This window comes from Boleophthalmus pectinirostris, unplaced genomic scaffold, assembly GCF_026225935.1.
Source record: "Boleophthalmus pectinirostris isolate CB_2022bp ecotype Guang Dong unplaced genomic scaffold, ASM2622593v1 HiC_scaffold_18, whole genome shotgun sequence".
Taxonomy (NCBI): Eukaryota; Metazoa; Chordata; class Actinopteri; order Gobiiformes; family Gobiidae; genus Boleophthalmus; species Boleophthalmus pectinirostris.
This window is the reverse complement of record NW_026571133.1, coordinates 17,450,812-17,463,271: the sequence shown is the minus strand read 5'-3', so window position 1 is coordinate 17,463,271 and position 12,460 is coordinate 17,450,812. Positions and strand designations below refer to the sequence as shown.

At 39.2% G+C, this 12,460-nt stretch overlaps 2 protein-coding genes across 5 annotated transcripts in view; one reads left to right on the top strand and one right to left on the bottom strand.

Moving 5' to 3' along the window:
• LOC110161655 (ceramide kinase-like) overlaps nt 1–856 on the bottom strand; it is a 36,836-nt gene extending 35,980 nt beyond the window's left edge. The window contains exon 1 of one of the 2 annotated variants that reach the window (XM_055154016.1): nt 401–856. In XM_055154016.1, the coding sequence (XP_055009991.1) occupies nt 401–545 (145 nt within the window). In that variant the 5' untranslated portion in view covers nt 546–856. The remainder of the gene's footprint in view (nt 1–400) is intronic. The other variant, XM_020926446.2, reaches the window with a different exon arrangement.
• Nucleotides 857–1,769: 913 nt separating this feature from the next.
• tbc1d22a (TBC1 domain family, member 22a) overlaps nt 1,770–12,460 on the top strand; it is a 137,325-nt gene continuing 126,634 nt past the window's right edge. The window contains exons 1-5 of one of the 3 annotated variants that reach the window (XM_020926539.2): nt 1,770–2,013; nt 2,450–2,506; nt 4,830–5,007; nt 6,488–6,731; nt 9,332–9,514. In XM_020926539.2, the coding sequence (XP_020782198.1) occupies nt 1,958–2,013; nt 2,450–2,506; nt 4,830–5,007; nt 6,488–6,731; nt 9,332–9,514 (718 nt within the window). In that variant the 5' untranslated portion in view covers nt 1,770–1,957. The remainder of the gene's footprint in view (nt 2,014–2,449; nt 2,507–4,829; nt 5,008–6,487; nt 6,732–9,331; nt 9,515–12,460) is intronic. The other 2 variants (XM_020926541.2, XM_020926540.2) reach the window with 2 other exon arrangements.

Genomic DNA, 12,460 nt, shown 5'->3' with positions numbered 1-12,460 from the left:
TAACAATCAAAGAGGTGAAGACAACCATTTCACACACTGAAAATACACGGACCAGGACAGGTAATGTTTAACAGTAGTAGTACAAAGGAAACCTACAGTACTGCCATAGGACAAGAACGAATGTGCTATGAGGTTCTTTAAGTCATGTTTAGATGGCTCAATTTATTTACTGAACCACTGATTAGAATGTATTAAACCCCAGCTAGTGTAACACCGAATATTACATCAGGACTAACTAGGAGACTAATTGGGACAACCAAAATTGGCAAATGACAGACAAGCCACAACAGTCCACAAACCACAGACTGAGAAACACATAGCCTGTCTGACTTATCGTAGACAGACTCACTGTAACCTATACAAAAATGAAGTTATATCACGAAAAGTTTTTCATACTCACTTGTGTCTGTGCAGCTGATGTCAGAGTCGCCTTTTGTGTTTTTCTGAATTTTCCTCCATGACAGTACGGCGCGGTTCAGTACAACTTCTACCTCAGCTTGTTTGACGAAAAGACGCGTTGAAAGTAACCTGTGCTGCTTGTCCATACTGTCTGTTGCTCCAAGGGGTCACTTTAAGGGCATCACAGTGCTTGTCAGCCTCTCGATCGTCCTCATTTCAACTTTGTAATGGGCCGCGTGTAGGAGCGCGTTTTGCCCCGCGCAGTGACAAACGCACGGGCACAAGCGCAAGCAAAGATATTTTATGCAAACAGATGGCTCACTCACTGCGCACAAACACACTATTTTTTATAACGTGTACGCCTACCAAAGTAGATTCTGACGAAACCCCCAGAATGTACAAACATGACTCAGGGGACACATAAAAGTGAATCCTATTTTTTCCCCCGACTCCCTTCAATAAACAACATTTTTAAATGAATTTGGAGCCACGTCGAGTTTGCGTCTTGTTCCCAAACAATCGCTATAGATCCATGGGTTATATGCATTCATAAATGACTGCCTATGACAGCTTGTATATCTTACCTGTAGACTAGGGTGACCAGATCAAAATCAAAGCAATCAAATTTAAAACTGCGGCACCTCAGGTTTAAGATAGTTGGTAATAATAAAAATGATGAAACCAATGCGTAATTAAGGAAAAATAATGATGCACTCGGCCTATTCATGTCTAACATGTGAGTCAGTACGGTCACATTTTCTTTATGCTTCGGTCATTTTAAGCAGGTTTTATGTATTTTACCAAAAGAAATGACTTATCAGAGTGGTCAAAAATAGGGACACCTGGGACATTTATATAAAACTGGGACAAATCAATGGTTTCTGATCACCCTACTGTAAACACCGTTTTTGGCTATCCAAAAGACAGCTTCAGATTTTCGTCAGAGTGAGACATCTGTCAAGATTTTTGCTGGTTCTTTCTTGGCCAACAAACGCACGAGCTGTTGCGTAAAATCTTTTTATTTATGTCATTGTCTTCTAGGTGTACTGCAGCGTACTGTCTACGTATACACATCGGCCCATGGGTAAATCCCCACACACATGCATGGCAGATTAAAAAGGTTTGTATTAGTTAAAGGTTTGTGTTTAGAAATGAACAATCCCGATGATAAAATGACTATTTAAACACACTCGTGGCAAGGACCCTATGAAATGTTTTAAGGTGACTATTCCCCGGTAGAATGGTGCTGATGCTGCTGGTGGTCTCTTGTTTGATTGACACTTTTCTGTCAACACAGCAGCAGACACCGCAGGCAACGACGTCAGCCTCCCCCCTATGGACACCTCACTTCAAATCTCACTTCTGATTGGTGCACACGGAGGAACTCTCATTGTAGCCAATCACAGCCACGTTTGCTCACCGATCTGGCAGCACCAACATGGCAGCTTTCTGAGTTTTGGAGGAGGGAATCTGTGCAAATAAACTCAAAATCGGGCTGTATTGAAAACGACAGCGCTCCGGTGCTTCATTTTATGACGTGTGGAATAGCAGAGGAAAAATGTCGAATGACGGGAATAAGTTTTGGAAGCGAAACACGGCGAAGGTTCCTGGCAGGTGAGTGACGTGTTCTCTGATCAGGGCTAACTTAGCACGGCTAGCTGTACTGAAAACGCCTTGTAGTTTATGCATAAAAGCAAAAATAACAAAATCCGTTCCACCGTAACTACTGTACCGGTTTTGCACTTTATTTCAACCCGCTAATCAGTTCAATACCTCTCGTTTATCCCTTGCTGCACATAGGTGGTTCTGGGCTAATTTGCTAACAGCGGCTAATTGTTGATAGTATTTCCCCCTGCCGACTGTCGTAATCAGAAATTAGAGAAGAAAGTATGTACATGATCAAAACAGCAATGCGCTGGCTGTGCAATCACTCGTAGTCCCCATTATAAACTATTCCTATAATCGAATTGGAGTTTGAGGAAATCAGGAAGCTGTTTGAGCTAGCTTGACAGGACTCATTCATTAACGTTTTCTGATTTTGTTTTCTCAGCATCCAGCATGTGTACGGCGCACAGCATCCACCTTTCGACCCCCTACTTCACGCAAAGTAAGTACCATCCTCTGTCAGAGCAAGCAGTTATACTACATTGTAAATCTTAGTTGTAGTAGTATTCCTCAGAAATCTGGATTCTTGAGTGATTCTTGAGCAATGTGTTTTCTGATTTTAGGATAACACCATATTTAAACCAGGCTTAAACTAGATCGAAACCATAGCTTAAGTGTTCCTGTTGAGCCTATAGATGTTTTAAATCAAAGGCGGATTTGATTTTCTATTACCTCAACCTGTCAGTCAAGGTTCCTTTCTGAGTCTCAAGAGTAATAAGTCTGTTTTATTTTTGTAGGCAGTTACATTGGAGGGTTATAGATAAATAGATAGATATGTATACATACCAATGCTGCCACTAACGCGCTACTTAGTAACGTGTTACTGTAGTCAGACTACTTTTTTCAGTAATGAGTAGTCTAATGCAGTGCTATTTCCAAACCAGTAGTCAGATTTAAGTTACTTATCTAATACACTGTGTGTTACTATTTTTGCATTTCAGGGCGAAGTAGGTTATTTATTTATTTATTTTTTTTGGCAACATGGGTTATGTGACCCCAAAGATCATATAAATCGTCTCTGGTGACACGTTTCCTATGATGTTACGTCATCTCCGCTCCGTCATGAGTCAGATGTAAACAATGGAGGGAGAGAGGTATGACTTTTGCAGCTGGAAATACAAACATTATTTTGATTTTATTTCAGCTAAGGATGGCAGCATAAAGGTTCATTGTACACTCTGTGCTGGTGACAAAGTGTTGTCTGCGTTCAAGAAGGGGGTGGGGGATCAGCCGCTGCTGAAAGTAACTGATAAAGTAACTTGTAAACTAACTTAGTTACTTTTAAAAGCAAATAGTCAGTAACTTAACTAAGTTACTTTTTAAAGAAGTAATCAGTAGTCAGATTACTATTTCAAAGTAACTATGGCAACACTGATAGATACATGATACAAAATAGATGTTTTTTTTTTTTTAATATCACCAGACCTAATGAATGGTAACATTCAGTTTATTTAAAGCAGAGGTAAGGTTGTTGCACACCTATCATTTATCATTTATTCTTTTCCTTGAGGTCAAAGTGGTAATTAAACCAATTCTAACTCTGAATAGTTGTTGAGTAGCAATAGCATTTCTGTTCTTTGTTCTCCACTCCCTACAGTGGACTTTCCAGAAAATCTAGTCATCCACCTTAAGTTGTAGAAGTTTCTATAAGACTCTTCACTTACTGTACATTTTACTTCAGTCTTTTCCCTAGGGACTTTGCATCTTTTTTTTTTGTTTTTGTTTTGTTTGTTTTGATTATTCTTGAGTTGCAGTTTAAAAGGGAGCACTTTCTCCTTTTAACTTGTTCTGAATGTTAATTGAGATTCACTTTTAATTTGTATTTTTGTCGAGACTCAATTTGGACTCTCTTTGTCTAGTTTACACCTGGTTTATGACAAAAATCTTTTTAATTATTTTTATGATAATGCTTGTCTTTGTGGAAAATGGCTTCACCTTTCGCCCCTTTTGTCCCTGTTGCTTCAGTCTACTTCTTTTCTCTGCATTGCATAAAGCAGGACTTGAGTTTAATTGAATCCCCTTTCTTCTTTGTTTCTCATTTTGCCTGAATAAAGTGGTGTCCTTGTAACAGAATGAAAGCGGCAGTGATACTACTTTCATTTAATTTGGTCACATTCATTTGTAATAAAATACCCATTCGGGATGAAGAAGTTTTATATAATCTTTAGCATGGCAGCTATCAAACTCTCATTGACAGTGCATTTACTTCTCCATGATTGTAATCTGGAAAAAAAAAAAAAAAACACTAATTTTTTTGTTTTTGTTTCTTTACAGAATCAGCTTGATTCAAGGGTCAAAATAAACACATAGTTAGTTTAGTTTATGTTATTTAGTCCACATATGCCAGTTGTTTTTATTGCTCAAAAACCCCTCGATCTATCCTGTGATATGGAATGAGGGCATCACTTTCCTGTTTCCATGAAGATGGACATAAGATTAATGCCATACTGCAAAACAATCCATTCAAGATGGTAACACCTCAATAGAGAGATGACAAAGGTAGCAGACCCTCAGTCAGAAAAGTTACATAGTGTACCTTCAATTTTATTTTATTTATCTGAAACTGTAGATATGGTAGTCTTTTAAAATGGACCTGAATTGCTCATTTCTTCCCACTTACCGTCATTTACTTTATCGAGGTTTGCTTTTTTCTGTGGCCCTTATCCCAAATTGTTTTCCTATTTGATCCCTTTCTCTTATTTATCCAAAACTGAATGTCTTTCCCTTAACTTCTCAATGGTCGTGATGTGCTCTGTGTGTTACAGCCTAATTAAAGCTGGTAACAAGCCTCCTCCTGCGACGCCTGGCAAACCTAAAAAAGCAACCACTTTCCAGGAGTTTGAGAGCACTACGAGTGATGCCTGGGATGTGGAGGATGACGAACTGTTGGCGATGGGCGCCCAAAATCTCAACATTGAGGTTGTCATGGAAACAGCCAATAAGGTAAACAGTATCCACCGTATTTTAACCTCTCGCATCACCTACGATCTGTGATAATACATTGCTATAGCCTGTATGAATATCATACTAAATGTCCCCATATCACATTATGATGCTGAAATGACTTAAACATGTTTTAATGCTGGAGTCATGCTTCACTGCTTCACTGGACTAATTTCAGCGTTTATATTCTCTTGACTACAGTGGACATGCCTTTATTTAAAACAGGGGTGTCCAAACTAAAAAAAAAAAAAAAAAAGTAAACACACAAAGCACAGGGCCATATATTGGTGTTTGATACAGTGGGATGGGTGCATTTAACAGAGGCTAGACCAGGCCACCACATTTTTATTCTTGCTTGGAACCTTTATATCAGGCCTGTCTCACACCTAAATGTTACTTATTCAGGTTCAGATTATCACAGTAGAGGAAAAAAGGACTGCAACTGGCCTCTGGGTGTGCCTGATTTAAAAGGCTTTGCTCTCTTTAATGACAAAGCTGTGCTTTTGTACATGCAATATTTTGACTGAATTTACTTTGGCAACTGACTGAGTGTAATTGAATCATAATTGTCTGCTCCATTGGTCACTTTTTGCCTTTTTTAACCAATTAAAACACCATCATCACTTCCACACAGCTTCTCTTCTTGCCATTTAATCTTAATGATATAGAACTAATCATACTTTTATTATTGCTAAAATTCTATGCACTTATGAAAGGTCTTATGAAACCCAAATGCCAAGAGGTGCTCTTTTCAAGAAGGAGAGAAAAAATGTTGAGTCCAAGATATTGCAGTATATTCAAAAGAAAACCTGTCTATTTGATTATATTAGCTTCAGGCTCAATATTTATACAGTCACACTATTGCATACAGACATTGTTCAAATGGCTGTAAGATTTTTTATTATGTGAAAGCACAAGCAACCATATGGAAGAAAGTGGAGATTGCATTTGAAAATTATTCTGAAGCAGTGCAAGATTGAACTACTTTGTGGATTTTTAGTCTAGCAATAAGTTTGGGTTTGTTTTGTGTGTATAAAATTTTAAGTAAACAAAGTATGCTTTTTGTGAAAAGGGGCAGAAATCATGTATAATTTTTATTTTACTTATTTCTATTACACCTCAGTTACATGCAACACAATAATGCTAATGTATTTTCACAAGTTTTCTTTTGAGTAAGCACTAATATAATAGTCTTTGCACAATCATAATTTAGTTGTGCATGTTAAGTTTTGATTTCATTAGACTTCTCTGCAGTTGTTGTCCTGGATGAAAAGGAAATGTAGCAGCTATTTTGCGCTAAGGCATTCCTGTCCACCACCAACCACAGACTTGCATTCATGTAAGAAAGTAGGCCTAAGACTTTATGTGGCACAAACAGAGATTGCACCTCCAGTAACTATCTTGAATTTAATGTTCTTACTAAGTTAACGTGTACCGTGCTGACTTATGCTTTATTATTTCTTTGTTGCCCTGTACCCAGGTGATTGAGAACCACAGCAGGCAGCAGGAGAGGCAGAGGCAGGATGACTCTTTGGAAGTGGAGCAGAGGGAGGAGGAGCCCACAGAGGAGGACCCTGAGGACCAGGACCTGGATGTGGAGGAGGAGGTGGAGCGACCCCATGAGGGAGAGCTGCCCAGCCCAGAGGTGTCGTTTACCTCCAGCCCCTACAGTGATGTGCGCCTGGTCAAGTCCCACAGCGAGGCTCCAATTGGGTCACCGAAAGGTTAGTGGACTTGAGACTCCAAAGTTTTCAGCTCAGCTGCTGAGCTGAATCCTAAAACTTTTGGTGGTCTGACTTGTTTAGTTAGTAATGTAGTTGAGTAACTGATGCTGGATTAATCCTGGGACAAACTGTCAATCCAGACACCTGTATAAGTGACTTTTATATCCTGTCCAATTTAGATCAATTCTCTGCTCAAAAACAGATTTGTGGGTATACATTCTCACAGCCCTCCTCATTGGTCAGTGCCTATTATGAGATACAGACAGGAAGACTTGAGCAATCTCAGTAAAGGGGGGCTGATTGGGTAATGTTTCTGTTTGTTCAAATGGCATGAAAAGCAACTGGTAATATTAACTTCTGTTAATCTGAATAGAAAACTGCAGCAACCTAAAGATTACATAGAAATTGACTGGAAGGATCTCTGTTTTGGAAGGCTGCATATTGCTTGTATTTTGCTTGGGGATGTATTGGTTTTTATGCAAACAACCAAACCATTCCCTGGGCACTAGTAGCTGTCCTTGGCTGCCTCTACTTTTATCAAGTTGGGCACAGATGTGCTGTGACAGACAGAAAGTGCTCCCTTCTCCTCAGCCTGTGCTTGTGTTGTTTTCCTGAAGCACAAGTCTACCACTGCTTATCACAATGTCATGGTCCTGCATTTACATCTCTCACTACTCAAGACTGGCCTCAGATATCACAGTAATATTTTAAACAGGCAAACAGCACAGGTGACATACAGTCTGATCATTTAACATTTAACAGATGACAACCTGCCTTATACTAAGCTCCTGTTGTAATACTGTAAATTCACATATGTACATGAAGAGTTTAGATTTTTCCTCACCAACCACCCTTCCTTACTTCCATTACATGATGCACACTGGAACATAATTTCCTTCAGTTCTTCAAATTTTGTCTTTTGTAGAACTCAGTTATTTTATTATCCAGTGATGTCCCAATTTGGATGAAAAAAAAAAAGTTCACAGTGTGTCTACTATAAACAACCCTCACCTGGTCCTATGCTATCAACATCATCGTAATGTCATTCTGGATCAGTAAATTTGCCATTTTAAACCTTGAGTTCTTGTCTGGATAACAGGTCACATGTCTGTCTGCTGTGTAGGCTGGTGCTGCATGTTGTAGATAGCGTAAGCAGCAGTACTTTAGCTCCGGGCACCACCTCCTATCTCTGGAGACGCCTGGCTGCTTCACTGTGTCACGCATGGATACAGGGATACACAGGTGATGCGGCATGCATCCTTAGTGAGTGTTTTGCAAATGCACAAAAGCATGAAGATAAAAAAGTACACCATACACTCAGCGCACGCAGAAGACATAATATATAGTGTGTAGAGGCTTGCTGTGTTAAAGTTTGTCACCACCCACTCTTCTGTTCATTTCAGATTTTGCAAAAGTTTATTAGTTTATTTATCAAATACATATACAATGAGAAAATATAATATAAAAAGTCTGTGTCAGGTTATAGCAAGATTGACAATTTCCACGGGTGTCCTTGGGCAGGTTAAGAAATGGCGTACATGCCAATAAAATCCAATGTATGTACAATATAATCCAGTGTATGTACAGTATATTATCCAAGTATTGTATTTTAGATTATTATTATGATTTCCAAGTAACTAATGTGCTGAAAAGGGAAATTACAACAGTCTAAAACCGGTCAAATCAACCATCTAACATCTAAAATTACAATGACCTGTTTCATGTATGAAAGCGTATTAGTCTAGTAATTAATCAATGCTGTTTTTTATTGCCTCTGACATCAACACAAACACAGCCATGCTGAGCAAAATAACCCAATTGAAAGCACATATTAGTTTTTTTTTTTTTTTTGAGACACTGCTGTTGACTCTTGTAATATTTGTAAGTTCAATTGAAACAGTGTTGGATTGTTTTTCGTGGTTGTTAGAAGCTGAAAAGGGATATTACAGTCCCTGGCCCCATTTTTCTGTAATTGTTATGGAGTTTTAAATGTGTCATATTTAGCTCCAGCCCTGGGAATTGTTGTCAATTTGATTCAACAAGACTTGTCTTTATAACACTTTTCTCAGTGGTAGAAGGAGCATTCCTCATCACATACAAGTCTCGACCTCTGCAGCTTTTCTGTGCTCTGGTTTTGTGTTTGATTCTTCTTGAGCCTTTTTAATGCATCTGGGAAACATGTGGCCCTGAGCGAAGTCATTCTGATACAAAGGCTGCAAAGACATGCCTTGAAGTTCACAACCTCTGCAAGTGCCTTCCGCTTCAAGTCCTACTTGTATAACTTCTGATGAGAACTGTACATTTATTATACCATCTCAATAGGAGAACATGGCACAAGGCTACAAGTACATAAGGAGCATAAGGTTGTTCTGAAAATGTTTTTTGGTCATTTCGGGCACCTTTACTGTAGAAAATATACTGCAAGTTGGTAAGTGTTCAAGTAATTGGTGTTTTAATAATTTCATAATGTGTGTTTATGTAGGATAAATAATATTAATATGATCCATCAAGTTGCCATGTAGATGTGATGTACTTTTTTTTTTTTTGTCTGTAATAGTGTATTGTAAACCATATATTTCACCTATTATGTGTCTCCACAGATGCCGAGAGTGAACGAGCCGCCCTCCACAGACAGAGGTCCCTGCCCCACCGACCCCCTGTCATCCCGTTAGTGGCACGGATGGCCGACCAGAACACATCTGGGACCCCCGCCATGACCGAGAGAGAGGCCTCCAGGCTCGACAAGTTCCGACAGATACTGGCTGGACCCAACACAGATCTGGGTATGTCAACTGCTTCTCCTTTTCACATTAAAGGTGCACTATCATTAGGGTTGTGCAAAACTATCAAAATATTGATATATTGTATTGTTTAATGTGATGATGACAGTATTGATATCGTGGGCTGCTGTATCGATATATTGCCAAGAGTATTTCTTGGTATATTTTACTAAATTATTTTACAGTTTTGTTGCTTGTTTAGGGGAAGGAAGGAAACTCGTTTATGCTGCATATTTGACATTTTCATTGTTTTGACGAGTAAAATTGAAGCTTGAAAAAGCTCGGGAGGTTCCTTATTTTAACAGATTCATGTTCCTATCCAGCAGTAAGGAGCTATGAGGTATCTCACAAGCCACTGCACAGATCAAACCCAACGTTTCCAAACACTATTGTACAAGTTACACTGCAGCAGATTATTACTAAACTTTACAACATAAAGCATAACGACTATATGACTAAAGGACACAACTCGGTGGAATATGAGTGTTCTCTCTGTGACAGAGGATGTCCTGCTGATGGCCTTGTCTGTAAATGGTGGAAAAGTTTTGTGGTGCTAGAAGCTTTTCACTGGTACCAACTTTTGGCATTCACGGCAGTAGTGAGGAGAGAATGAGACACAAGCGAGCAAAATCAGGGAGGCGGGGGCTCGCGGGGTCGACCACAGAGAAGGCAAACAAGCGAAGCAGCAAAATCAGAATTGGATATAAGCATTATATCAATATATAAAATATGTCAGAATCCATATCGAGTTTAAAAAATATCTCAATATATTTAAAATATCGAGATATCGCCCACCCCTATGTTATAGCAATTACAATTTAATTATGTCAGTGTCATCCTCATGAACTTATAGAGTCTCCAGAGTTATGAAATGTATTAAATGTTGTAGAAGTGGTGGAGGTGCATGATGGATAGATTTTTTTTTTTAATGCTTTAAAGTAAAACGAAAAAAAAAAAAAAAAAAAAGTGGAGACTTTTCTTTCTCCATTGTGGTCAAAACATCACTTGCATTCTTTACATATAGTTTTTGTTTCTCCAGATTTGTCTTATATGGCCAGACTTTTTCGTAGTATACTCTTTTGTTTTACTCACTGTGGAGTTTGCCAGCTGTGCTAGCTTTAATGGAGCAGTGAGGGGGAAATTTGTGCAGCCATCTGGGCATGTGCGCATATTACAAGAGAAAAATACAACTAACATCAGAAGCAAATGACGAGTCTTTGTTGTGCAAATGAGAATAATGTATTGTTTATCCAACCCCAGAGAGGGGCGTCTGGTGCTGTGGTTTTATCAGTGGCTCTAAAAAGTCCTTACTGTCCACACTGACTAACACTGTGCCAACATGTTGCTTTTGTTCTTCTGCCTTCCAACAGTGGCCCCAATCAATCGAGGATGTTTCATTTTGAATGTAGCATTAAAGACAACAATACATCAGCAGGTGCATGTTCATCATTACTAAAATTACATTCATATCTTCTTGACCACTACGAATTTTTGTAGCCTTAGAACATGTCTAAACAAGTTCTACAGAGACATTAAGATCATTAAAACAGAGATTGTCCGCACCAGATTATAGCTAAATGGCTAGTTTGCATCTGCAGTCCCTGTTTTACAGAAATAAATTATACAATGCAATTTAAAAAATAATAATAATATTATCATTTTGTCTCTTGTTATTGAGTTTTCATGGGTTCTTTACTTTCTCATGTCAAACTGTGCACTTACCAAATAGCGATGGACAATATTACACCAGTGGCTTACAACCTGGGGGCAGGACCCCAGAGCTTTGTCTGGTCAGACATCATGTCATCAAAGCCATTGACTGAAAAAAGGGCATGGGTATGAACACTAGAGCCCGACCGATATGGATTTTGTTGTGGCCTATATGAAACCGATATAATGGGAGTTGGAGCTGCCCATAGCCGATATAATCGCCGATATATTTAGTGATGTAAAAATTCACAGTAAACCTTGAATTGTTTAAAAAACTTAGGTTTGGCTCTAGTGGATTCTAAATTGGGTTTATTTAGGCAACATTTATTGTTATTCTGACTCTTTACATCATATTTACATACAGTAGATTGGCCTAATGGCATTTTTGCATCACATTCTAGCTACTAGTGATGGGTATTCCAGTTTTTTTTTTTTGGAGAACCGGCTCTTTTGGCTCAGCTCACTAAAGCAGCTGGCTCTTTCGGCTCCCAAGCGACTCTTGAGATTGTTTTGTTGCAAGCAGGACTGAACCAAAACTGAACCAGGACTGAAAAGGGACTAAACCAGGACTAAAACAGATTTAAACCAGAACTGAACCAGGACTGAGTGTCGGGACTCGGTCTCTCCCTCACTCAAGCCCAAGATTAGTCCTGGTTTATTCATTTTATGCTGAACTGCAGCCAAATACGCACTTTTTTTTTTTTTTTTTATCCTATGCATACGCAGATTTCTGAAAGTTTCGTTTTCAGCCGCTGCTGCTGTCAAACTACGGGTCTACAAGCGGCTTGAAGAGAAAAAGTGAGAAAAAGAGAAAACACGGCTCCCAATAAGAAACATGCTCCAGTTGTTCGCTTCAAAAGAGGCGTTCAGACTGCAGCCTGAAGTGACCCAAATCCGATTTTTTGGCTTCTATGTGACCTGTATCCGATCTTTTAATGACAGTCTGAATGGCACAGATCCGATTTTTTCAAATGCGACCCAGGCCAATTGGATATGTGGTCCTGAAACCGATACATATTCGATCTTTTGACATGCGACTTCAGTGTGAACGGCCAAAGCGCATTCATTCGACCTACGCGTTATCAACAAGCCACAAACGTCACTATTCTGCACTGAAGTAGGCGAAAATTGTTAATGAACTCCGTGTCACTGAAGCGAAGCACATCGCCACTCACCACTCTTGGCTACGTCTCCACATCCACACGTTCCTTTCAACGGACGTCGCTGCCGCTGTCCCCC